Below are 26,500 nucleotides of genomic sequence, written 5' to 3'. Positions count from 1 at the left end.
GTTTGGGGTTTTTTTTGTTTTTTGTTTTTGGCTTACACTTCCTCATGATCAAAGGAAGTCAGGGTAGGAACCTGGAGTCAGGAGTTGATGTAGAGACCTTGAAGGGATCCTACTTACTAGCTTTTTCCCATTGGCTCGCACAGCCTGCATTCTTATTTGAACCCATGGAGTGATTCTACACACAATAAGCTGAGCCCACATCGGTCACTAATTAAGGAAATGCCCTACACCCTAGTCTTCTACACGCGTTACCTCAATTGAGGCTCCCTCCTCTCTGATGGTTTTAGTTTGTATCAAATTGACATAAAACTAACTGGGATACCATCAATCCCAACATGCCCCCTCACAGTTTCATGTCTTTTTCTTTTAAATCCACAGAGTCCCATTAGTGCTGCCCATATGTGCGTGAGGTTGGGGCTATCCACTGGAGCATAATTGGTAGTGTTTTTAAGATAAGGTTTTATGTAGCATAGCGCAGGCTTGCCTTAAACACACTGTGTAACCTCAAGTGACTCCTGGCCATTTTGTCTCTGCCTCCCAAGTGCTAAGATTCTAAGCACTTACTACTCTAGCTTTTATATGCAGTTCTTTCAAGATTGTAATGTTTCAATACTCTGTGTGTGCGTGCATGCATGTGTGTCTGTATAATTGATGCCTACTGGAAAGTAGGTCTGAACCAGGAACACTAATTGTTTTTTGTTTTTTTTTTTTGTTTTTTTTTTTTTTTTTTTGTTTTTCGAGACAGGGTTTCTCTGTGGCTTTGGAGCCTGTCCTGGAACTAGCTCTTGTAGACCAGGCTGGTCTCGAACTCACAGAGATCCGCCTGCCTCTGCCTCCCGAGTGCTGGGATTAAAGGCGTGCGCCACCGCCGCCCGGCTCAGGAACACTAATTGAAGTGGGTTCATTTATTCTTTGTTCGGCACATCGTCTTCCTCACATGTGAGTTATTGCTTTCCAGCACCCACATTGAGTGGCTCACAACCACCTGTAACTCCAGTTCCAGGAGATCTGACACCCTCTTCTGGCTTCTACACACACCGGCACTTACTCATATGTAATATATACACTAGATAAACTAAATCTAAAGAAAAAATAATTTGCAAAACATTCATCAAGGTCTATAATAAAGAACTCAATCAGGTATTGCTAATATATTATTACTTTTGGATTTTTAATTTTTGAAGAATTTGTATGTATGATTGGTGTACAGCATCAAACGAAAGTTCTTATATTTTGTGATTTCAACATTTCCTTACCAAAATATCTTGGGTAATAATCTTTTATCATGATCATTTTCTAGTACCTAATAGTTCCTTTTTAAAATTATTCCATGAAAGAGAACCAATGGATATTACTCACTTACAAAAGCCCATTCTTTGTGGTCTTTTCCTTCCTAATACTTAGCCCAAGTCTTAAATTATGCGTGCTGACAGATGATGCTTCCCACTGTCTCAGCTAGTGCTTTATATCTGGGAACTGTGCAGTAAATAGCTGAGTGTGGGGAGGAGGAGAAGAGACGATGAAGGGATTGTGTGACCAGAATATATTATATATATTATGAAATTATCAAAGAATAAGTTAATAAAAATGCTATATCAATAGAAAAGGTCTCTATTGATATGATAGTCTCAATGTAAATGCTGTGTACCTTCCTTTTTAAATAATAGCTGTATAGTAAAGCAAGTATATATCTATGGTTTTTAAAAATTATACCGTATTGATTTCCTTTTGTTCTTAAAACTATACTTTTTTATTTTGCTACCTCAACCCCAGTCAAACAACCTTTATGCTCATAGTATGCATCCATCAAAGTGACAAATTCCTAAGAGGAAATCCCAAGACCAAAATATCACCTCCAACAGGAGAGGGCGTCTGTGCTGGGCGGGGGGCAGAAGCTTCTCCAAAGGGAAGGCTGCATATAGTCAGTACCAAAGGGTAGTGGCATCAGGGTCCTTGGAGAGGATATGTGCAGTTGGAGACCCCGTTCTGTGAAAGATTTCAGTGAGCTCCACTGCTTAGAGAAAATAATGAACAAAGCATGAGTGATGGTAGGATAGGCCCTAAAAAAGCAAACCCAAAACAACAATAAAAACCGTAGACCTGGTTAGGCTCATGAATTTATTAGTAATTTTGGATGTACATCTTCCTTATGTTGCTAATGCTACAACTCAGTTGCTCTGTGTCATTCTTAGTTATTGAAATTGTCAGTCTTACCAGGATATTCCAGTTGCAGTATTTTATATGAGAAAAGAATGATTTTATATGAAAAAATTAATATAAAAGATATAGTTTTAAATAGATGTGATTTGGAGTTATTACAAAGTTTTTGTTTTAACAAACTAAAGCTACTAATGTTATATGAGGAAATACTCATTTAACATCTATAGTTGAGTGTGTTTATATCCTTTATGTAAAAGTTCTTTGTTGCCTTATTTAATGTTTTGTTTTAGGTGAAACATCTCCTGGAGTCATTCCACAGTATACAGAAAGAATGTCTTCTGTCACTCATAGTCCAGAGATAATGGATTCATTGGAATTACGACCATTTTCCAAACCAGAAATAGCCCTGACAGAAGCCTTGCGGCTTCTAGCTGATGAGGACTGGTAAGTTAACACCGTTCTTAATGCTATCCCTGTATCATTGAGATTATTTTAGTTCTTAGGCAGCTGACTCTTTTGAACTTATTAATGTTGCTACTTCTGCCTCAGATGTATTAACAGTTATGTTTTAACTTATATACCATAAGGACATATTTTAGCTTTATTATGAGTTATGCAAAACCTTTGGCATTAGACTGTATCTCATAAGTCACTTGAAATATAATGTATAGGGCTGGAGAGATGGCTCAGTGGTTAAGAGCATTGCCTGCTCTTCCAAACGTCCTGAGTTCAATTCCCAGCAACCACATGGTGGCTCACAACCATCTGTAATGAGATCTGGTGCCCTCTTCTGGCCTGCATACACACAGACAGAATATTGTATACATAATAAATAAATAAATATTTTAAAAAAAGAAATATAATGTATAATAAGCAACTTAGTAACAACTGCAGTATTGGCATCATTGAAAATACCAAATGCTATATATACTTGGCAGTGTTTGCGCTGGAGTATCTGCTGGCTGCTTTTTTTCTCATTTTCTACTCTAGTTCCTTCTTCACTTCATCATCACTTTTGCCTCTGCTAGACTGTGCTCATCAACATCAAACTGGGCTGTTGAACTTGGGGTATTGCTCAGTGGTAACGCATATGCTTGACATGTGCCAGGCCCTTGGATTGGAAACCAATCCCCAGTAAAACCCCATGCTAAAAGTATGCTATAACATATATTTCTAATTTCAAAATAAATCTCCATAAGCTGTATGCATTTTCCCATTTCTACTTACCTTCCTCCTTAAACTGAACATTCTCAAAAAAAGGGGTGACCCATTAACTATAGTTTTACCCCATGTTCACCTTCTTAATCTTCTTTAATTGGCTTTCAATTAGGAATCCTTTCACTAAAACTACACGGTCACTATTTTGCTAAGTCTACACTATTCATTTCTTGGTCTCTCCTCTTGGTAAACTTTTTACTTTGCCTTAGAACAATCAGTCTCTTGGTTCTTTTCCTGTTATAATACTTTGTGATTCTTTTACTCTGTTTTCCTTTAGGAGTGCTATGGAATTAAGTTCTCTGGTGTTCTCTAAGCTACTTTTTTGTTTGTTTATTTTTCAAGACAGGGTTTCTCTGTAGCTTTGGAGCCTGTCCTGGAACTAGCTCTTGTAGACCAGGCTGGCCATGAACTCACAGAGATCTGCCCGCCTCTGCCTCCCAAGTGCTGGACTTAAAGGTGTACGCCACCACCACCCTGCTTAAGCTACCATTATTTTGTACATCGGGGCAGTCTTTCCTTAGCCATCATTTCTTGTAAAGAGTCAGAGAGCACATGTTTTTAGATAGCAGATATCTCTGTTGTGAGTACTCAACTCTGCTGTTGTATGTTAGAGATGTTGAGGTGGTGCATTCCTGTAATCCAGGAAGTGGAAGCAAGAAAGTTAGGAGTTCAAAGCCAGACCCTGCTACATGAGTTTGAGGCAGCCTAGACTGTATAATTCCTTGTCCCTAAAAAACACAAGCAAAAGACAAAAAAAATATGAATTTAAAAATGTCTAGGGATGGAGAGATGGATCTTTGGTTTAGAACACTTGTTTGCTTTTGTAGAGACTTGGTTATGATTTCCAGTATCCATGTGATAGATTACAGTCAACTGTTACTACAGCTCCCTGGGATCTGACACACTCTTCTGGACTCTGTGGGCACCTGCACTCACGTGTGTACATATACACACTTATATATAAAATAAATCTGAGCCGGGCGGTGGTGGCGCACGCCTTTAATCCCAGCACTCGGGAGGCAGAGGCAGGCAGATCTCTGTGAGTTCGAGACCAGCCTGGTCTACAAGAGCTAGTTCCAGGACAGGCTCCAAAGCCACAGAGAAACCCTGTCTCGAAAAACCAAAAAAAAAAAAAAAAAAAAAAAAAAAAAAAAAAAAAAAAAAAAAAAAAAAATCTGAGCTTGAAAGATGGCTCAGAGGTTGAACACTAGCAGCGCTTCCAGAGAACCCTTCGACTTCCACATACATACATACATACATACATACATACATACATACATACCATGGCATAGGCCCATGCTCACAGATAGTATAAACAATGAATAGAGCAGCATTCCCAGCTAAAGTTCTTCCATACTTCACATTCTCTATACCTACAAGATGAAAACCATCAAATCTAGCTGGGTGATAGTGGTGCATGCTTTTATTCCCAGCACTTGGGAGGCAGAGGCAGGCTGATCTCTTTTAAATTCGAGGACAGCTTGGTCTGCAAGAGCTTGTTCCAGGATAGCTAGGCTGTTAACACAGAGAAACCCTATGTCAAACCCCCTCCATCCTGCCCCTGCCAAAAAAAAAAAAAAAAGAAAAAAGAAAACCATCAACTCTGGTATTACACCTAAATACCAATTGAGTCCCACCGTCTTTGGTTCATATCCACTGACTTTGTCTGACCCTTTAAGTCCAATAATGAAAGACAAATAGGAGCCGTAGAAATAACTGGTGGTGGTTTTCCTTGCTTCTGAGTTGTTTCCTCACTAACGAGATAACAGCCAGCTTTTTTTCTTACTATTTTTCTTAACTTTCATTTGTTATTTGTCTCCTACTTTCCAGAAAGAAGATGGTACTTTTACTGAAATAATACCTTAGCTTGACTCTTGTGTTGGTTTTTGCTATTAAAAGTTATTTGTGGTTGTGGAGGTGGCACACACCTCTAATCCCAGCACTCAGGAGGCAGAAACAGGCAGATCTCTGAGTTCAGGGCCAGCCTGGTCTACAGAGCAAGTTCCAGGAAAGCCAGGACTACACAGAGAAACTCTGTCTAGAAAAAAGAAAGAAAGAAAGGAAGGAAGGAAGGAAGGAAGGAAGGAAGGAAGGAAGAAAGAAAAGGAAAAAGTTATTTACTTGGATTTTTAAGATTACTAACTATTAAGGAAGAAAATAGTTTCCTCATTGCCCCCTCCCAAAAAAAAACATTTGCGATTCTGTTCTAATTAAATCCCATTTGAAAGATGATTTCGTCATTTGTCTGCAGGGAGAAGAAGATGGAGGGACTGAATTTTATCCGATGCTTAGCTGCTTTCCACTCTGACTTGTTGAGCACAAAGTTGCACGAAACAAACTTTGCAGTAGTTCAAGAGGTAATGTTTTCAGCTAAATTGAGTGTTGTTTAATTAGAAACTTACATACACATTTACTTGAATTTCAAACTGTTTAGACAATTCTATACTACGTTTTTTAGTGTATTTATATATGAAGTAGGGCTTTCTTAATTTGTAATATTTGAAAAGTTATTTGATGTTGATGTGGAGGATATATAATAATGCATAATCATGACCAGGTATGGTGATGCAAGCCTTTAATCCCAACACTGGGGAGGCAAAGCAGGTAGATCTCTGTAACTTTAAAGCCAGCCTGTTCTACAGAGCGAGTTCACATAATCAGATATCTTACTTTAATGTCAGAACTCATTCCAGAGTGACATTGCTGTGTTTCTGACAACATGTGGGGGGAAGTTCATGTTTCAAAGTTGTTTTTTAGGTGAAAAATTTACGGTCTGGGGTGTCGCGTGCTGCTGTGGTGTGTCTAAGTGATCTTTTCACATATCTGAGGAAGAGCATGGATCAAGAGCTAGATACTGCAGTAAGAGCTTTGCTGCACAAGGCTGGAGAGTCTAACACATTCATAAGAGAAGATGTGGACAAAGCATTGAGAGCTATGGTTAATAATGTCACTCCTGCACGTGCAGTCATTGCTCTTATCAATGGAGGACAAAGGTAATGTCAAAATAATCTTGAAATACCCTTAAACTAAAAATCAAATTATACTTCTGTGCACAGTGAGGATAAAAGCAAATTTTGCAAAAATAATTTTCCATGATAAAAAAATCATATGTTAAACGGGAAAAGAGCCATAAATTTGTTTTTCTAATAATATCACATTTGTTCAAAATCTGGAGCTAAATAAAGTTTAACTGTTGTCAGTCATCTTTATCACTTCTTTAGGGTAAGATGGCAGGCTAGAAGCTGCCTCTGAGCCTGGTATGGAAATGGAACTCACAACAGAAAGGCATTTACAACTTCAAATAGACATGATCGAGAGAAACCTCTCCATAATGAATTATAGTCAAGATGTAAAAAGTTGTCATGAACCCCATTATTATGTATAGTTGATAAATGCTAATAAAAGTATTGTCAAAACAGGGAAACAATATTAAAAGCTATGAGGAAGGAGCTGGCAAGAGGGCTCAGCTGGCAAAAGCCCTTTGCCACCATGCCTCATGATACCTTTGTTTGTTCCTCCAAAACTACATGGTGCAAGATGCAGACAATTCCCACCATCGTCCCCTGACCTCTACTCTTCACACAGCATACATACCCACACATGTGCGCAGAAGCACATGCAAACTCTTCAGTAAATGATTTCAATAACAACAATAACAAACCTGTAAGGGGAAAACACCAGCTTACCTAAAAAGACAGGCACATGAGAATAATATCAAATCTCTCATCAGTAACACTCAAAGCCCAGAAAGTGTGGGATGATATATTTTAAACTGTAGAAGTAAATAATTGTCAACCTTGGTTATTATATATGGTGAAGTTATCTTTTTAAACCTGATGGAGAAATGTGAACATTTCAACATAATGCACAAACTAAAGGCAATTCATGGTAACCAAACTAGCACTGAGGAAAATACTTCAAGGAATACTATACACTATACTATATATAAAGAGAAAGAAAGTCTCATTCATGTGAATACTGAAAAGAATACATTTCATGAGAGGAGTAGATGACCTGAGGAAACCCACCACGTCTGGCTCAGTAAGCAATCAAGCCCCTAATATGATTAGGGAGAAAGCAAAGAACTAACAGCAGTCCAAACAACCAGAGCCAGTTAACAAAAATCATTGCAAATTGCCAACCTTTCCATAGGAATCGTAAATAAAAATGGGCTCAACTCACCAAGCCTGACTACTGGAATTCTGTAGCTGGATCCCATGGTGGAAGAAGAGAACTGACTCCTGAAGGTTCTGAAGGTTGTCTTCTCACCTCCACATATGTACTTTGACGTGTGTGCTGCCACACTCACACACGTCTCCATGTCTCTCTCTCTTTCACACACACGCACACACACACACACACACAATAGTAATAATAACAACAACAACACAGACCAGTTGGATTTAATAGGTGTTTGCAGAATATTCAGAATATTCCATCTCACAGGTGTGGAATATATATTCTTTGCAGAAGCCCATAGAACCTTCTCTAAAATTAATCACAATATAGGCTGTAAAACAAGCCTTAATACATAAAAAAGAATTGACAGTTTTGATATATCTTCTTGGGTAGAGATAACTAATGTGAATCATTTGTCATTTCAGCCTCTCGGGTGATTGATGAGAAGTTGTTAATTTTTTCTTTTTATTTATTCTTTGTTTCATACCATCTCTATCCCATTCATTTCCCTGTCCCTTCGTATCAACCCTCTGCCCCTGCAACCTCCCCACCCTATGAGAAATGGTTAATTTTTTAATCAAATTTGTTAAAGTCTACATCTGTTGGAAATAGCTCATGCCTCAACTTGGACTCGCATGGTCGTGTTTGCTTTGCAGCCATCTGCACAGCGCAGTGAGAAGATGCACAGCCCAGCATTTGGCAGAGGTGGTAGAATTTATGGAACCAGAGCGTATTTTATCTGGAACAAAGGATATGGCTGAACGCATACTGCCTGCTGCTGCTAAGTTTGCTCAAGATAGCTCACAAGAAACCAGGTGAATAATTGGTAATATTTGCTAAGTCTTTTTTGTTTGTTTTAAAAATTTACATTTACTTGTTTTGTATAATGTGGCACATGAGCATATCATGACATACACGTGCCATGGTGTGCATGTGACGGTTGAAGGACAGTCTCGTGTGGGTTCTGGGGATTGAAATTAAGCCATCAGGCTTGGAAGCCAGTGCCTTTACTCACTGAATCATCTTGATGGCCCCCAAATTTTATAAATAAGGCCTTAGGCCAGGCAGTGGTGGCACATACCTTTCCCGGAACTCCGGAGGCAGAAGCAGGCAGAGGCAGGCAGATCTCTGTGAGTTCAAGGCCAGCCTGGTCTCCAGAGTTCCAGGACTGCCAGAGCTGTTCAGAGAAACACTCAAAAAACCAAAAGAAAAAACAAAAAAAAAAAAAAAACAAGAAAGGAGAAAACAAGGTTTTTAAAAATCTTAACATTTTCTAAATGGAGAAATGAGGTCTCAAATTGATACTGAGGAGAGTCTTATTTGCCAGTTTGTAAATGATAGCGAGTAAGCACATCATGAATTCTCCAAATATACAGATGACACTTCATAATTCCTAGTATTAAGTTTTTAAGTGACACAAGACTGTAATGGGCAGAGAAGTAGCAGAACTTCATTGTGTGTGCAAAAGTCAAGTAATATATTTAGGGAAAGATTACATTTTAAAGCAATTTGATAAAAATCAAGGAAAGAGGTACAAATGTAAAATGCAAGAACATAGTTAACTGTATATTATCAGCAGAAAATGGTGTATTTATACTTAGGATATTTCGTGAGTTTCTGGTGACTGTTACTTGAAGCAGTTTAGGAAGATTAATAACATTCAGCAAAAGAAGGCAAAATAATATTTATAGCTTGATACTTATGGTGCTATTAGAAAATTTGTATTTAGTCAGAAGCCTAGATTAAGTTCCTCATCTACATCACTTCAGTAAGTTATTTTGTCTTTGTTGTTAGGTTTTGTAAATTTAGGAAGGCTGGACATAGTAACCAGTAGTGTCTTGCAAAAATATTTAGAATTTTCTGGGGGAAATATATTGCTTCTAGGAGTAATGGCACAAACCTTTAATCCCAGTACTCAAGAGGCAGAGGCAGGCAGATCGCTGAATCGAAGCCAGCCTGTTTTACAGAGTGAGCTACAGGAAATTTGGGACTACAGAGAGAAACCCTGTTTTGAAAATATAAAACAAACAAATAAAAACATTTAGAAACATTCAAGAGACCCAGGCATAATGCTACATACCTGTAATCCTAATAAAACTCAAGAAGCTGAAGCAGGCCGATTATGTCAAGACCAGGTTAGCCTGGTCTGTACAGTAAGACCCTGCCTCAAACAAAACAAGAATTCCAGAGGATTAAACCACTGACTAGTTAGAGGGAGAAATAAAGGATTCTAAGTGGGTATGTGGTGTGTGTCTTTGTTTTACTTTTTTGTTTTGTGTTTTTCCTTTTTGTGCCTAGAACCTAACACACTCTAGGAAAGTGCTGTACCACAGAGCTATGCACCGGTCTGCACTAAGCCTCTCTACTACTTCCTGTTGTCATTATTTATAGTTAGATAACGCAAAACTCTTCTAATTAGTCTGTGAATTTCACTGTTGCTCATGTTTTGAGGGCAGCTATTTGCTTTCTTGTTTGTTTTTGCTTTTCCTGTAGTCCTGAGCCTAATGGCAGATCTACTTGTCTTCATATTCTAGGCTAACAAGTTGAATTGTTCTTGAAGTTACAGCCGAGTGGTTTGACTTACCTCTGTTTGTGGGAAGTCCCTGTTCGCTCTGTACTGTCTCCTCCTCTTCTGCAGCTTAGTTACATCTGAAGAGATCTGGCTGACAGCCTGTCCTGAGATCGCTCTAGATTCTGCTTTCACAAAACTTGTCCACACAAGTGTGACTAACTTATTTCAGGGCCAATCCTCTGTTCAGAGTGCTACTGTTCTGCTAAGATCTCTGCCTACGCGTCTCCAATGTGCACCTCTATGGTGCCTGACGTTTCTCTGTTAGATTGACATTTGGCTCCTTTACCCTAAAAGGATAATGTTTAGTTTTATGTAACATGATCCTAGCTTGAAGACTACCCCACCATTTCAGTAGCGTAGCAACCTTGATTGTGTCATCTAACATTAGGTTCATTTTTTAAATTTATACCTTAAATGACAGAAAATAGAATTTTGAAGAGTGGCATCTAGCTAAGTTTGGGTTAGAAAAGGAGAGAGTGAGTCAGAAGGATAGGATATAGAGAAGGTTAACTAAGGTCAGATGTTTGGCTGGGGGAGAGCAGCAAGGTCAGTGTGTGAGGAGGCCAAGTCAGAGATGATACATCTGAGTACAAGCTTTAATATGGACCATCGTGCATGTAAAAAACAAACAAAACTAGCCATACTTTGTGCTTTCTGTCTGACTCGTGGTTGAAAGATTTAAGTTGCGGTAACTTTAAAAAGGGCAGACAGGAGAATAGGGGGATGCTATTCGCTCAAGGACAGTCAGTGTATCTGAATTTCAGTGATTTACCTACTTAAGGGACCAGCAGTCTCTGTCATAGCCTCACCCACTGGGCAAAATGCATCCAGGACAGAACCAGTTTGTTACTGTATGAAAATGCACTAATGTGTTTCTCACATACCCATAGGTATTATGGTCGAAAGATGCTTTTCCTCATGATGGGCCATCCTAACTTTGAAAAAATGCTTGAAAAGTATATCCCATCTAAAGATTTGCCATATATTAAAGAATCTGTTAAAAATTTACGGCAAAAGGTATGTAAATTGTTTGATGTGTAAAACAATTTAAAAAGCAAAACTTATAAGCTAGGCTCTCACAGCACTTGAAAGGTGGAGCAGGAGAATCAAAGGAGTTCATGTTATCCTCAGCTACATATTGAATGTTGGTCTACCCTTGACAACATAGTACCCAGTTTCAAAAAGACTGGTCCGCGCTCCAAATAAATAAATAAGTATTGGATTAATAAATAAATAAATACAAATAACTACAATATAGATTTTTCCAAAAGCATAAAGAATAGTAACAGCTGTTTTTTAGATCATTTCTATGTTACCCATCTTGAAATAGGGTTAACCTGCAATTCTAAGTAGATATATGTGCTATCAGACTTGAAGAATAAATGCTTATTGTTTATTAAGATTTAAATTATGAGGCTAGAGCAATGACTCAGTGGTTAAGATCATAGGTACTCTTCCAGAGGACCCAGGTTCAATACTGAGCACCTATATGGAAGCTCCCAACTGCCTGTGACTTGAGTTCCAGGGGACCCAGTATCTTCTTCTGAACTCCAGGTACGAGGCTTATAGGCAGGCAAAACACATAAGATGATAATATAAATAATTCTTAAAATAAATCTTAACAAAAAACCTAAATGATAGTAAGACACTGTTTGAAGAAAATATTAAGGTAATATGTTAGGAAGTTGTTTGACCTGTTACATTTGTAAGCTTGCATTATCGTTCTGAAAGTTTCCAACCATATGCTGTTCAGCGCAGCACTTCATTCTCAAACTAGAATTTTTATTTTTGTAAAATGAGGATAGGAGAAAAAAATGAGAAAGCACATTTATTTTTAATGTGTTTAATGTATAATTCTTATATTGTAGCTTTATGTCATTTTTTAATGACATGGTCTCAGGAAGACTGATTTATAAAGGGATATTACAAAGATATATAGTAACAGGCATCTTAGAGCTGTTTTTCTGTCCATTGATATTGACTATTTCATAGAGATTCTTACTCGTATAGAACTTATTAAAATAGCCGTGCAAACAGCTGACTAAAATGAAGTTGATTGTATTTATGAGTCATTTCCAGTACAATAAATAGAAAAATCTATAATTTTGTGTGTGTGTGTGTGCGCGCGCGTGCGCATGTGTGTGTGCAGTTGTGAGCATGTCCTCATGAGCTTGTGAAGGTCAGAATTACTTTGTAGTATTGATTCTCCCCATTCAATTCTACTTTTATGTAGGTTTCAGTAATTGAACTCAGATATCAAGTATGCACAGCAAGTGCTATTACCCACTGAGCCATCTCTCCAGGCTCTATAAAACACATTGTGTGTTTTAGCAGGCTGCTTTGAAAAGCTGCTGTGTAAGTTAATGCACTGCTAGTTTAAATATGTCTCCCATCGACTTTGTATTTCCTTACAGGGTTTGGGAGAGATACCTCTAGACACGCCGTCAGCAAAAGGAAGGCGATCTCACACTGGCAGTGTTGGACACGCGAGGTCATCATCTGTTTCTCGAGATGCTTTCAGTTCGGGTGAAAGGTAATGTAATCAGAAGTCCATACTATTTGAGAAATGATCCTCACCATCTCAGCTTCATGTTCTCATGACCTAGTTCAGTAGGGCTTTCCAACACTGGCGTGCTGCATCATTTCTGAAATTTAAAGACTGAATTTATAATAAGAATTTTTAATTTTAGATTCTGTAGGGAAGTAAAAATGAAATCTGTCTTCCATTTTAGGGAAGTAACTGAAGTTCGAGAAGCCCCCAGAAAACCAGCTCCTCGAAATTCCTTAGAAAGTGCTGAGTACATTAAAGTCATAACAGGTTTATTAAATGCAAAAGACTTTCGTGATCGTATTAATGGGATTAAACAACTTTTATCAGATACTGAAAACAACCAAGAACTTGTTGTTGGCAACATTGTGAAGGTAAGAAAGTTAATTTTGTTAAGCATTGTGTGTGTGCATGTGTGTGTAGAATTCAGAAGACAGATTTAAGGAAGTAGTTTACTCCTTTCACACATGGAACCAAAGGATCAAATTTGGGTCCTTGCTCTCAAGATTAATTTTCATTTATAATCTAAATGGAAAAAGCATTAATGTAGCAAATTACTCAAAGCCATGGAACTTTATTTATGTTATTTGAAAGTATTAAAAGTAAGTTTAGTAACAGGAACCGATTACATAGGATTTGCTATGTTAAAACATGTTGGGCAGTTAAAATGTAATAGGAAAAAAATAAGACATTGGTCATGTAGGGGCTGGAGAGACAGCTCTGAAGTTGAGAGTGCTCCTTTTTCCCCACGACCTGAGCTGGGTTTCCAGCTCCCACTCTGACAGCTCCTAGCTGCCTATAATTCTGCCGCCTCTGGCTTTGAGGAAATCTGTACTATGTGCCCTTTACATGAGCGCACGCATACACACAATTAAAAATAAACATATTAGAAAGAAAAGAAGACAGTCAGTAGAAACTTCTTACACATTGGTAAGCTTGGCATTCTGAGAGTTCTCAGCCTGGCTTCAGTAAATATATATTGAGAGAGTCAATACATACTCTTAACAAATGAAAATTGAAGAGACCTAGTATTTGCTTTATTAAGGATGTTATAACTTTTTATATGTTTTATAAATCAGTAAATAAAAATAGGATATATGCTTATTTATATATTTACATAATTTTTATTTTAATGGATCTTTAGATAAAGAAACAAGGGCATGGAGATTAATAAACATTGTGGTGTGAGCATAGGTTACTTCTGTTTTACTAGAATTTAGTTCAGTTAATTCCATTAGTAATTTATTAAATTCCATTTAAAGTTGGCATAACTACATTAAACTTGACAAGCATACCATAATTACTTCTTAATTTCAGTGAGTCATTTTCTAGTATCTGTTAAATATAAGTAAATCTCTTGGTTAAATTTTTTAACATGAAAAATTAAAATAAGTATAAGGAAAGATTAGTTAATGGCCTTAGCTTCATAGAGTATCTTCTTGATTGCCTGATCCGACAAAAGGCTTATTTAACATCCATTGTATTATGTGGTGAGATTTATGAAAGTTAAGGAATCTGAAGAAACAGGAATAATATAGTATCATATTAAAAAGTAATAAAACTTGACTCTGAGGAGGCTGGGGAGGTAACTTATTTTGTGGAGTGCTTGTCTAGCACACACAAACATGTTAGGTCCCCAGCACCTCATAAGCTAGAGTGTGGTGCATGTGCATAGTTCCAGGTCATCCTCAGCTACATGGTAAGTTCAAAGGCCAGCCTCTGTTTTGTGTGTATGGGGGTGGGGGGTGGCTGCAGGGGACCCTGAAAAGCTTAGAGTTAGAGCTTAATGGTAGAGCACTTATCTAACATGGAAGCATAAGACCTTGGCTTTGATTCTTACTGTAGTTTAAGGGAGGGAGTTGATATTATTAATTGTCCTACCAAAATTAAACCAAAATCATGTCAAATATCTGTGGTAAAATTTCCTTGTCTTCTGTTCTGCATAAAGAGATTATAGGAACTTTCCGTAAGTTCTTAGCATCAAATGAGACTGGCCTGCATCTTAACTAACAGCACATTGATTATTTTTGCAGTCAGTCAGCCTCCTATCAAGCCACATTTGTAGCCTTCGTTTATTAAACATCTTTGGGATGATTTTTACTACATGTAACATTTAAATTTGACAAATCATAAAGTTTCTATTATCTGAGTTAAATTTAAATAGGGTATGTGTGTGATGGCCAGGTGTGGCGGTGGACACCCTTAATCCCAGCACTCAGGAGACAGGCTCAGGCAGAACTTGTAAATTTGAGGCTGGCCTGATCTACAAAGCAAGTTCCAGGACAGCCAGGACTGTTACCTAGAGAAACCCTGTCTTGAAAAGCAAACATACAAACAAATAGGGTGGGTGTGTGTGTGTGTGTGTGTGTGTGTGTGTGTGTGTGTGTGAAGAGTAAAGTAGGAGAAATAAGTGGCAAACAAGGATAATGTAAGAGGTATAAACATTGCTTTACTTTAATTTACCAATTTATTTTCAGATCTTTGATGCTTTTAAGTCTCGACTTCATGATTCCAATAGCAAAGTGAATTTGGTGGCTCTAGAAACAATGCATAAAATGATTCCTTTACTTCGAGACAACTTGTCTCCTATAATCAACATGCTAATTCCCGCAATTGTGGATAACAATCTGAATTCCAAGAACCCTGGCATCTATGCGGCTGCCACAAATGTTGTTCATGCACTGAGTCAGCATGTAGGTAAGGAATCTTAACTGGTATTCAAATGATTTTGATTTTACTTCCTTGCTTTCTTAGTCTATGTGTTTTTTATATGTTGAAATAAATAATATTTGTACCTTACTAGTATATCCTAAACTTTTTTCGTAAATTATTTTCATGATACAGTATTTAAATTGACTGTGTTTTTCACTGAGTTCTAAATTTTTGCCTCATATTCATGAAATTAAATGGATTATACATTTAAATGTAAATATGGCATTAGCTATATTTTAGGACATTACATGGTAACATCTTCAGGACATCACATAAACCTTTAGGAATCATTCTAACTGCATGATCCATGCATGTCAATAAACTGGACTCAGAGGGTGTAAAGATTATAGAGTCAGAAGACCAGAATAGCTGCTATAAAATAGTGTCTTCTCTATATGTCAGGGAGTTGCATCAATTTAATACTAACAATATGGATATGTAAGGAAAACTGAAACAATGTTGTTACCAGTTGACATGCCAACATAGATAGGGGAAATCTCACAAGACCCCGCTGTTAGATGAAGAGCCACAGGCATTATTGGCTGCTATGAGAGGTAGACTCCATGTTCTCCAAAGATAAGTCCGTGATAGATCCTAAATGGTCAGCCCAAAACACATATGCATATGTGTAGGACATCATGGACTCAGCTGACTGTATGTGTATATATATATATATATATGTATGTATGTATGTATATGTATATATATATATGTACAATTACATATGTAACAGTAATGAAGAGGTTATGAAGTTGAGAGGGAGTGGAAGGGGTATAAGGAGTTAGAGTGGGTAGAGTGTTTGTGATGGCAATGTTGTAAATATTCATACACAAAATCCTCAAAAAAATAGTGTTAAAAAAACTTCAGTTGTTGAGATACCTCAGCAAGTAAAGATGTTTTTTACCAGGTATGACAATGTGAGTTCTATCCCGGGGACCCACATGATGGAAGGAAAGACCCCTCCAGCCTTTACAGAAGCCCCTGGCTGGCCTGGAACTCTCTCTGCAGACCAGGCTGACCTCAGACTCACAGAGATCCACCTGCCTCTGCCTCCCGAGTGCTGAGATTAAAGGCATGAGCCACCACTGCCTGGCTAGATGCAAGCTTTTAAGGGACCGTTCCCAGTAGCACTGAACAGAACACATCCAGTGTGAGATGTTATCTAACAAGGAAGCTTATTAAAGACAAAGACTCTTCCCTGGATTCTCATTGTGTCTGCCTAGGATGTGACAAAATTCCAGACTCCCTGAAGGAAAGCAGTCTTCTATGTAAGTCATTGTATATATTCAGAAATTATTGTTATGACAGGGATTGAATACAAAGACAGATACCAGACAAAATCTTCTGGATGAAAGGTCCAAGTGTGAAGAAATCAGATGCAAGCGAAGCAAAACTTTTTTTTTTAGATATCTCATTATGTAATGTGCACACACAAAATTTATTCTTTTAAATTACAAAAGATTATATTAAGCAGCTAAAGAGAAAAGATGTATCCTGAGACAGAAACCTTAGCATAGTAGACAGAGCTCATATCTAGAATATATAAATAACTCTCAAAACTCACTCAACCTTGAACAAAACAGATCCAAGTAGAAAACAAGAAAAAGACATGAAGAAGCATTTGTCTGAGGAGGACATACACATGAAAAAATGTGCCCACAAAAGATATTCAGCATCACTTTGCCTTAGTGATAAGACACTACTCACTATATGAGTGTAGTAGGAGGCTGCTTGTTCATTTTCTGGCTTTCCAGACTACCAAAATAATCACACAGAAACTACATTAATTACAACACTGCTTGGCCTATTAGCTTATGCATATTTCTAGCTCATTCTTATCTCTTAAATTAACCCATTTTTATAATTTTATATTTTACCATGTCATGGCCTATTGGCAAGGTTCCAGCTGGCAGCTTGCGTCTTTTCCCTCTGGCAGCTCCATAGCATCTTTCTGACTCTGCCTCCTTTCTCCCAGCATTCAGTTTAGTTTTCCCTGCCTACCCCTGTTCTGCCCTGCTATAGGCTCAAAACAGTTTCTTTATTCATCAACCAATAAAAGCAACACATATACAGAAGGACTTCCCATACCATATGAGTATTAGAACAACTCAATTTTTTTCTTTTTAATTGTGGCTGAGGCTAGAAAGACGGCTTACCAAGTAAGAGAGCTTGTTGCTAAGTCTCATTCCCAGGATCCATGTGGTGGAAGGAGAAAGCTGACTCTCCCTGACCCCATACTTTATCTGTTGCACACGTATATCCAAACACAAGTCCAGAAAGGAAGGAAGCAGGAAGAACCAAATGCTTATGGGGTCCAGAAGAGAGAGAGAGAGAGAGAGAGAGAGAGAGAGAGAGAGAGAGAGAGAGAGAGAGAGAGAATATGTGTGTGTGTATACATATATATATATCGTTTTTCTTTTTTTTTTCTTGTTTGTTTTTTGTTTCTTGAAACAGGGTTTCTGTGTGTATCTCTGACTGTCGTAGAACTCGCTTTGTAGACCAGAATGTCCTCAAACTCACAGAGATCTGCCTGCCTCTGCCTCCCTAGTGCTTGGATTAAAGGAGAGGACCGCCTGGCTCTTGAGTACATTTCTAATGAGAGTATCAATAGTACAGCCACAGCCGGGCGGTGGTGGTGCACACCTTTAATCCCAGCACTCGGGAGGCAGGGGCAGGCGGATCTCTGTGAGTTCGAGACCAGCCTGGTCTACAAGAGCTAGCTCCAGGACAGGCTCTAAAGCTGCAGAGAAACCCTGTCTCGAAAAACCAAAAAAAAAAAAAAAAAAAACCAAAATAGTACAACCACTCTAGAAAGAATTTCAAGTTTCAAAGCCGGGCGGTGGTGGAGGGGAGGCAGAGGCAGGTGGATCTCTGAGGTCGAGGCCAGCCTGGTCTACAAGAGCTAGTTCCAGGACAGTCTCTAGAAACTACAGGGAAACCCTGTCTCGAAAAAACAAAACAAAACAAAAAACAACAACAACAAAAAAAAAGAATTTCAAGTTTCTTTAAAAACTGTTGGGCCTCATGAGGCCTGGGCATGAGGCCTAGTATAACTTCCTGAACCTAACTTGAGTTGGCGTGAGGCCTAGTATAACTTCCTGAACCTAGCTCAAGTTTGGAGACCTGTCTCTGGCTATAACTTCCACACAGCGAGTGACTCAGCACAACCCGACCTAGGCCCACCTCTGCCCAGTCTCTGCTAACATAGCAAAATATTATTGGCCCTTGTTTCTTCTTCCACCTTGGCCCATTCTAGGTTTCCCACTCCTCTATCTCAGCCTATATAAGTTTCTTTCTAATACAGTTAAACGAGATCCTGCTTTGACAGACTCCCGACTCAATGTGTATGTTTCTCTCCAGTGGCCAGGGGTGAGGTCTGAGTCGTCTACCAACCCGCTGAGCCCCAAGTCCTGCCTGTCTGGCTCTGCCCCTCCCCTTTCTGCCAGAGAACCCAGCAAAAAAAAAAAAAAAAACAAAAAACAAAAAACAAAGAAAAAAAAAACCAAAATATAAACTTAGTGTAAGACATCATTTAGACTATATCCAACTCATGGCATATCCATGGAACACTATTAAGCAATAGGAAAGAGCCGACTTGATACTTGGGTTGATTTGTATGACTCACAGAGGCATAATGCTATTTAAAAAGCTAAATTGAAGTCATACTCTCTTTTGTTTGATTTACTCATATTTTCAAAAGGACAAAATCACTTAAGTGATGAACATTCTAGTTGTTCCCTTCATTGATGGGTGATAGGGAGGCAAGTATTGGTATTTTTATGATTTACATCTTAAGTGTTCTGCAGTGGCCCCCTTTTTTGAAGGCAATTCCTCACTCCATGGCATTGATTGGAGATTTTAGAAACTTCTGAAGGCAGAACCCATTTTAAACAAATGGTTGGATCTTTGGAGACACACCCTTGAAGGGAATGTTAGGACCCCAGCCTCTCCTCTCTCTTCCCTTCCTGTATCCCATGAGGTGAGCTATTTATACTACTGTAAGCCTCCATGATGTCCTGTGCTACCATAGGCCCAAAGGAAAGGCTAAGTGAGCATGGACTCAACTGAAAACATGAGCCCAAGCAACCTTTTCTCCACTTAAGCTGATTCTTGTGTTTTATCACTACAGAAGGGGTCATTAGCAAGGTGTTTATGGTGAAGAAGCCCTTCTGTATCATATTTGCTGTATAAATCATATTATATATAAAGAAATGGAACAGGCTGGGGGTGGTGGCACACACCTTTAATACTAGCACTTGGAAGGCAGAGGCAGGTGGATCTCTGTGAGTTTGAGGCCATTCTGGTCTACAAGAGCTAGTTCCAGGACAGGTTCCAAAGCTACAGAGAAACCCTGTCTTGAAAAGCGGGGGTGGGGGTGGGGGGGGGACAAAAAGAAAGAGAAATGGGTGGAATGGAACTATGTACATTCATTCCTTATTTTGATTTTTTTTGTTTGTTTGTTTTTTGAGACAATGTTTCTCTGTATAATAATTCTGTCTATATTGGAACTTACTCTGTAGACTATGCTGGTTTCAAACTCAGGGATTTGCCTGCCTCTGCCTCCTGAGTGCTGTGATTGAATGTGTGCATCACCACCACCTGGCTTGATTTTGTCCTATAATTATGTAACATATAGCCTTTCAATATAAAAGTCTTGTCTGTACTATCTTTACCACTTCCTGTGAATCTTTTGAATTCTGGAGAAGGGAAAAATTATGTAATTATAAAAAAAAAATCTAAAAAATCCTTAAATGTAAAAACCACTTTGCCTTAAAAAACATTTTTTGCTGGTTTTGTTTTATAATAAAGCCACCAGCATTTGAAAGTGAGATGCCCAGGAGATTGACAGCACTTTCCCTTCTATGCCCTGTGTTTCTTTTTTTTAATATTTATTTATTATGTATACAATATTCTGTGTGTATGACTGTAGGCCAGAAGAGGGCACCAGACCCCATTACAGATGGTTGTGAGCCACCATGTGGTTGCTGGGAATTGAACTCAGGACCTTTGGAAGAGCAGGCAATGCTCTTAACCTCTGAGCCATCTCTCCAGCCCCTGTGATAGTTTCTTTAATGCTTGATGGGTACTTTTATTTCATCTTTGCCACAAAAATATTACTCTCATAGAAAACTAGGAGTAGGGATTAAGTATGTGGACTTCTTAAGTTGGTATATTTACATTGTAGAAATTATTGCTTTTTCCTGTTCATGCTGTTTAATCAAAGTTATTGAACGCTCTTTCTTAGAAATGTCTCTTTTTCTATTTCAGACAATTACTTACTTCTGCAACCATTTTGCACAAAAGCTCAGTTTCTAAATGGAAAAGCAAAACAAGATATGACAGAAAAACTTGCTGGTACATAATTTTAAGTATTAATTTTTAAAGTAATATGCTTTTATTATGAATTTTATAGGGATATATTCATTGTACTTAATGTAGAGTTTATGGACAAACATTTTCATGCACGTATGTTTTATACATTGGCCATATGTCTCTTCCCACTGTCTCCCCTGGCTCCTTCCCATTATTCCCGTTCAGTCTTCCAGGCCAGACTTTCTTCTACTTTCAAGTTCTATATGCATAAGGAATTTGGGTTATGTACATGAAATTTATGACCCATAAATGAGGGAAAATCTGCAATATTTGGATTTCTGAGTCTGACTTATTTTGCTTAAGATGATTATCACCAGTTATGTCCCTTTTCCTGCAAATGATATTATGGATAAGCTGATGGGTATTTCCATTTAATTCATTATAGCTGTCAATTTAGTATCATTGCTATACGGAATAGAAATAAGAACCTTTTTAGACATGTACTTACTCCAAAGTATTCTTTTAAATAACTCTAGGACTGAAGGTGTAGTTCTATAATTGATTGCTTACTTAGCACTCTGAAACAGCCTGTGTGATGCCCAGCATTTTGTACTCTTTAAAAGAGGGAAGATGAAGATAAAGAATCTGCCCTTTGTTTCAATGTGATGCTCCTGGAGGACCAGTTGGGTGATTTTATGATGAAAGCTCCATGGATTGAGCTGTATAAATTGTATTTAACTGCATTTGGAAAACATTTTATTTTCCTGACCAAGTTGTCACATATGGCCCTCTGACACCTGAAGATCCCAATCTTTACAAGTTTTGTCTCATTTTGTTTGTTTGTAAGGCCTAATAATTTAGGACAAATAGGCTAGGGCAGAAGCCCATATTTGGGATATTTGTTATTTAACAGACCTTGAATTTATTTCAGGGAAGCTCTGACTATTGCCAATGTTTTGTTTCAGATATTGTCATGGACCTTTATCAAAGGAAGCCTCACGCCACGGAACAGAAAGTGCTGGTGGTCTTATGGCACCTCTTAGGGAATATGACACACAGTGGCTCCCTACCTGGAGCTGGCGGAAATATACGAACAGCCACAGCTAAATTGTCGAAAGCACTTTTTGCACAGATGGGTCAGAACTTATTAAACCAGGCTGCATCTCAACCACCGCATATCAAAAAAAGTTTAGAGGAATTGCTCGATATGACAGTTTTAAATGAATTATGAGTTTTTGATGAAATAGTTATGATGAACAGACAATTTACATGATGACAAATGAAATTTTTTAAACTATATTTTGCATTTTGAGTGCCTGCATTTCATGTCCAGTAAATTAAGTCATTGGCTATGTTTATTTGCAGCCTATCTGTGAGTACAGATCTGACCTTCTAGCCATCACACGAAAACCTGAAATAATTAATATAAACTAGTAGTCATGAAATCAATCCATGGCACCTGGGATGAACTAAATTTTCAATGTTTTTGAGACAAATCCTGCTCATTTGCACTATTCTATAGAAACTGCAATATGTTGCCCCATTTGTACAATTAGATTTGTAATTAAAAATATACTTTTTATTATGTAATCATGTTCTGCTATGTCTCATTACTCTGCCTTGTTTTATGAAATGGAAGAAAAGTCATTTAACTGTTATCACAAAAGTTTTGTGTGCTGTTTGTGGATAACATGTTTCTGAATCAGTCTGCTAATATGATTATGCAGTATTAGCTAGCTATTGCTGCTGTGTTATTATGGCATATTTGCTAAATTTTTGGGTTTAATCATCTGCAAAATTGTGAAATTAACAAGTTATAATAAAGCATGATGACCAAAGCTTAGAAAACATTAACCATTTGAATGCACGTTTAAGAAACGTGTTGAATGTAACTTTATTTTTGTGTGCAAACACTAAGTTTTTAATTTCTGTATGTCTGTCCATTTATAAAGGTGTTATTTTGCTGCCCAGTTGTGTAATTCTCAAAAATAGTGCCAGGTCTTCTATAGTTTTTCTCAGAATTCTTGGGCTTACACGTACTGTATGCATCCTAAAAGAGAAAAGGAATGTTATAAAATAAAAGGATTTATTTCTGTAGATGTGTGGCAGGTGTCCTATTTTTCTAACTCTCGTATATGTTAAACTGAAACCAATGCTTTAGTACTGATCTGTTTTTCATTTCATCTGCCCAATCAGTGGTAACCCAAGAGTAGACCTAAGTTAACATTCCCAAATTATAGGAAATTAGCTGTGTGACACTGAGTGAGTCTCAGCTCCTCTCCTGGCTTCTAAGAGCTAGGCTAGATGCATCCTAAGGCCGTATCTAGTTCTAAAAGTCCAATTCTCTGGTTGTCCTTTTTTCCTTTGTGTGTCAGTGAGTTTCCCATCTATTTGGCTGCCTCTGGGGAGGGGTGCGCTCTGGGAGGAAGCCAGGATCTTGTAGATGGTAAGTATGTACTCTCCAGCCCTCTACTCAACTCTTCCAGCTGCTATTTCCAGCTTATGAAGCGGTGCTGTTTGTGTGTATCTAACTTTTGAGCAAACAAGCAGAAGGATGAATGTGGAAAATATCTGAAGGTCAGCGAAAGGACAGTGAAGACTTAAATTACTTTATAATTCCATAGACCATATAATTTCTTTTAGGTAAACTATAGGCCTGTAGTCTAGGTTTGTAAATTACAGACTTTTCTGAGTAGGGTCTGAAAGTAATTTTTTTTAACTTAAATTTTGGTGCGGGACAATGGTTTATATTCTGTCAGTTATGTTTTAAATAAACTCTGATTGGCCAGTAGCCAGACAGTAAGTATAGGTGGGACAACCAGACAGAAAGTAGAGGCCAGTCAATGAGAACAGGAGAATTCTAGGAAGGAGAAAGCCCATTCCTCCCTAGTCCTGTTCCAACCACAGAAGAAGGAAGATGTGATTGTCCCGCTGAAAAAGGTACTCAGCCATGTGGCTAACATAGATAAGAATAATGGACTAATATAAGTTATAAGAGTTAATAAGAAACGTGAGCTAATGGACCAGTCAGTTTATCATTACTATAGACGTCTCTGTCGTTTCTTTGGGCCTAAATGACTGTGGGACCTGGTGGGAGGACAGAAACCAGACAGGACAGAAACCCAGACAACAATATTTTTATTTTTATTTTTTTTTTTACATACCAACCCCAGTTCACCCTCCTTCCCCTTCTTCTGCCTCCCACCTTGCCACATCCCACCACCCATGCTTTCCTCAGAAGGAGTGAAGCCTCCCTTGGGGAATCAATAAAGTCTAGATACCAAGTTGAGACAGGACCAAGTCCCTCCCCCTGTATCAAGGCTGAGCAAGCTATCCCACCATAGGAAATGGGCTCCAAAAAGCCAGATAATACACCCAGGATAAGTCCTGGTTCCCACTACCAGGATCCACCCACCCAAACAGATCAAGCCACGTAACTGTCCCGCACATTCAGAGGGCCTAGTTCAGTCCTATGCAGATTCCCCAGCAGGTTCTCAAGCTGTCATTCCAGAATCCTGAATTACCACTAGCTCAGGTCAGCTGTCTCTCATTTTCTCCATCATGATCTTGACACTCCCCTTGTTCATATAATCCCTTCTCCCTCTCTTCAACTGGACTCCAAGAGCTCAGCACAGTGCTTGGCTGTGGATCACTAGATCTGCTTCCATCAGTTACTGGATTTAGGTTCTATGACGATAATTAGGGTAGTTACCAATCTGATTATTAGGGAAGGCCAGTTCAGGTACCCTCTCCATTATTGCTAGTAGTCTTTGGTTGGATCATCTTTGCAGATTCCTGGGAATTTTCCTAGCACCAGTTTTCTCCCTAACCCCATATTGACTCCCTCTATCAAGATACCTCTTTCAAGCCGTGTGGTGGTGGTGCATGCCTTTAATTCCACCACTGGGGAGGCAGAGTCAGGCAGATCTCTGTGAGTTACCTCATCCAGAATGTTTTTTTCTAGTTCCATCCGTTTGCCTGAAAATTTCAAGATGTCCTTTAAAAAAAAAAAAAAAAGCTGCTGAGTAGTACTCCATTGTGTAAATGTAGCACATTTTCTTTATCCATTAAGTTGAGGGGCATCTAGGTTGTTTCCAGGTTCTGGCTATTACGAATAATGCTGTATGAACACAGTTGAGCATATGTCCTTGTGGCAAAGGTGCATCCTTTAGGTATATGCCCAAAAGTTTTTTGTCTTGTTTTATTTTGTTTTTAAATATTTATTGTGTATATAATGTTCTGTCTGCATTTTGCCTGCACACCAGAAGAAGGCATCAGATTACATCATAGGTGGTTATGAGCCACCATGTGGTTGCTGGGAATTGAACTCAGGACCTCTGGAAGAGCAGTCAGTGCTTTTAACCTCTGAGCCATCTCACCAGCCCCTGCCCAAAAGTTTTTAAGAACTCTGCAGATAAAACTTCTAGATTAAAATTATAGATTTTTATTAATTCTGTAACAGGATTATATTCAAATAGTTGCAAATTGCATAAGCAAAGAAATATTTATTGCATATGTTTATATTTATGTATGAAATATAACACATGTAATGTTTCTTTGTGGTGAGAAAACTTAAAGCCTTAAGCAGTTTGCGAGGATACATTAACATTAATCGAAATCATGATATACAACAGATGTACAAAACTAATTCCAAGTGAAACCTGGTATCCTTTAATGCATTCCCCCATGAGTCTTGCTTACTCCCACTACCTTGAGTTCAACCATTTTAGGTTACACATTAGATCATTTTAGATTACATGTTAGGTTATGTTTATGTCCACCTGGTTTATGTCAGTTAGCATAATGTTCTCCATTTACATACAAACTGCTGCAAATGACAGGGTTTTCTTTATTGACTAAAGAGTATTCCATTGTATATATATCATATTTTCTTGAATCACTGAAGGATGATCAAATAATTATCTTTATTAGGGTTACTATTGCTGTGCTCAAACACAATGATCCAAAGTTGGGAAGGAAAGGGTTTATTTGGCTTACATGTCTCCATCACTGTTCATTAATAAATGAAGTCAGGACAGGATCTCAAGCATGTAGTCAGAGACTGCTCATTCATTTCCCAGCCACCCAGCCCCGAAATAATCACACTGAAACTGTATTAATTGCAATACTATTTGGCCGATAGTTTAAGTGTATTTTTAGCAAGCTCTTACATCTTAAATTAACCCATCTCTATTAATCTCTGCATCACCATGAGTTTGTGGCCTACCTGCAAGGTTCCAGTGGGCTCCCACAGGCATCTTTCTCCTTCAGCAATTACATGGTTTCTCTTTGACACTTGACTACTCTCCTCCTCTATCTGCTTGGAATTCCCGCCTTGCCCTATTCTGTGCTGCAATAAGCCCAAATCTTACTGCTGCATACTGGCTTGTTCCCCATGGCTTGCTCAACCTTCTTTCTTAGAGAACCCAGGACCACCAGCCCAGGGATGGCATCACCCAAAATGGGTTGGGTCTTTCCACATCAGTCACTAATTAAGAAAATGCCCTACAGTCTTGCACAGCCCGATCTTATGGAGGCATTTTCTTAATTGAGGTTTCCTCTTCTCAGATGACTTTAACATGTCAAGTTGACATTAAAACTGTTCAGCACAATGGGTTTCATATTTCTTATACAATGAATACTGTAATAAATATGGACATGAAGAAATATCCTTTATCATATCAATTTCATTTCCTTTTGCTCTCTGCCCAACAATAAGTGAATTTTCAGAGCATTGTGTACTAGCTCTATTTTTAAACTTTGAAAATTTTCAATTTTTTGTCATATTGGATGCATAA

At 38.2% G+C, this 26,500-nt stretch overlaps 1 protein-coding gene across 2 annotated transcripts in view; it reads left to right on the top strand.

The window, feature by feature from the left end:
- The window catches only part of Togaram1 (TOG array regulator of axonemal microtubules 1), a 63,454-nt gene extending 40,655 nt beyond the window's left edge, over positions 1-22,799 (top strand). For both annotated transcript variants that reach the window (XM_038337551.1, XM_038337550.1), the window contains 10 exons: positions 2,451-2,604; positions 5,630-5,735; positions 6,136-6,371; positions 8,214-8,372; positions 11,020-11,146; positions 12,544-12,662; positions 12,862-13,051; positions 15,155-15,374; positions 20,658-20,744; positions 21,668-22,799. In XM_038337551.1, coding sequence (XP_038193479.1) covers positions 2,451-2,604; positions 5,630-5,735; positions 6,136-6,371; positions 8,214-8,372; positions 11,020-11,146; positions 12,544-12,662; positions 12,862-13,051; positions 15,155-15,374; positions 20,658-20,744; positions 21,668-21,933 — 1,664 coding nt within the window. In that variant the 3' untranslated portion in view covers positions 21,934-22,799. The remainder of the gene's footprint in view (positions 1-2,450; positions 2,605-5,629; positions 5,736-6,135; positions 6,372-8,213; positions 8,373-11,019; positions 11,147-12,543; positions 12,663-12,861; positions 13,052-15,154; positions 15,375-20,657; positions 20,745-21,667) is intronic.
- The last annotated feature ends 3,701 nt before the right edge of the window (positions 22,800-26,500 follow it).

Source organism: Arvicola amphibius, chromosome 7 (assembly GCF_903992535.2).
Source record: "Arvicola amphibius chromosome 7, mArvAmp1.2, whole genome shotgun sequence".
NCBI classification, from domain to species: Eukaryota; Metazoa; Chordata; class Mammalia; order Rodentia; family Cricetidae; genus Arvicola; species Arvicola amphibius.
The sequence above is the reverse complement of the archived record's forward strand: the minus strand, read 5'-3'. Positions and strand labels throughout refer to the sequence as shown.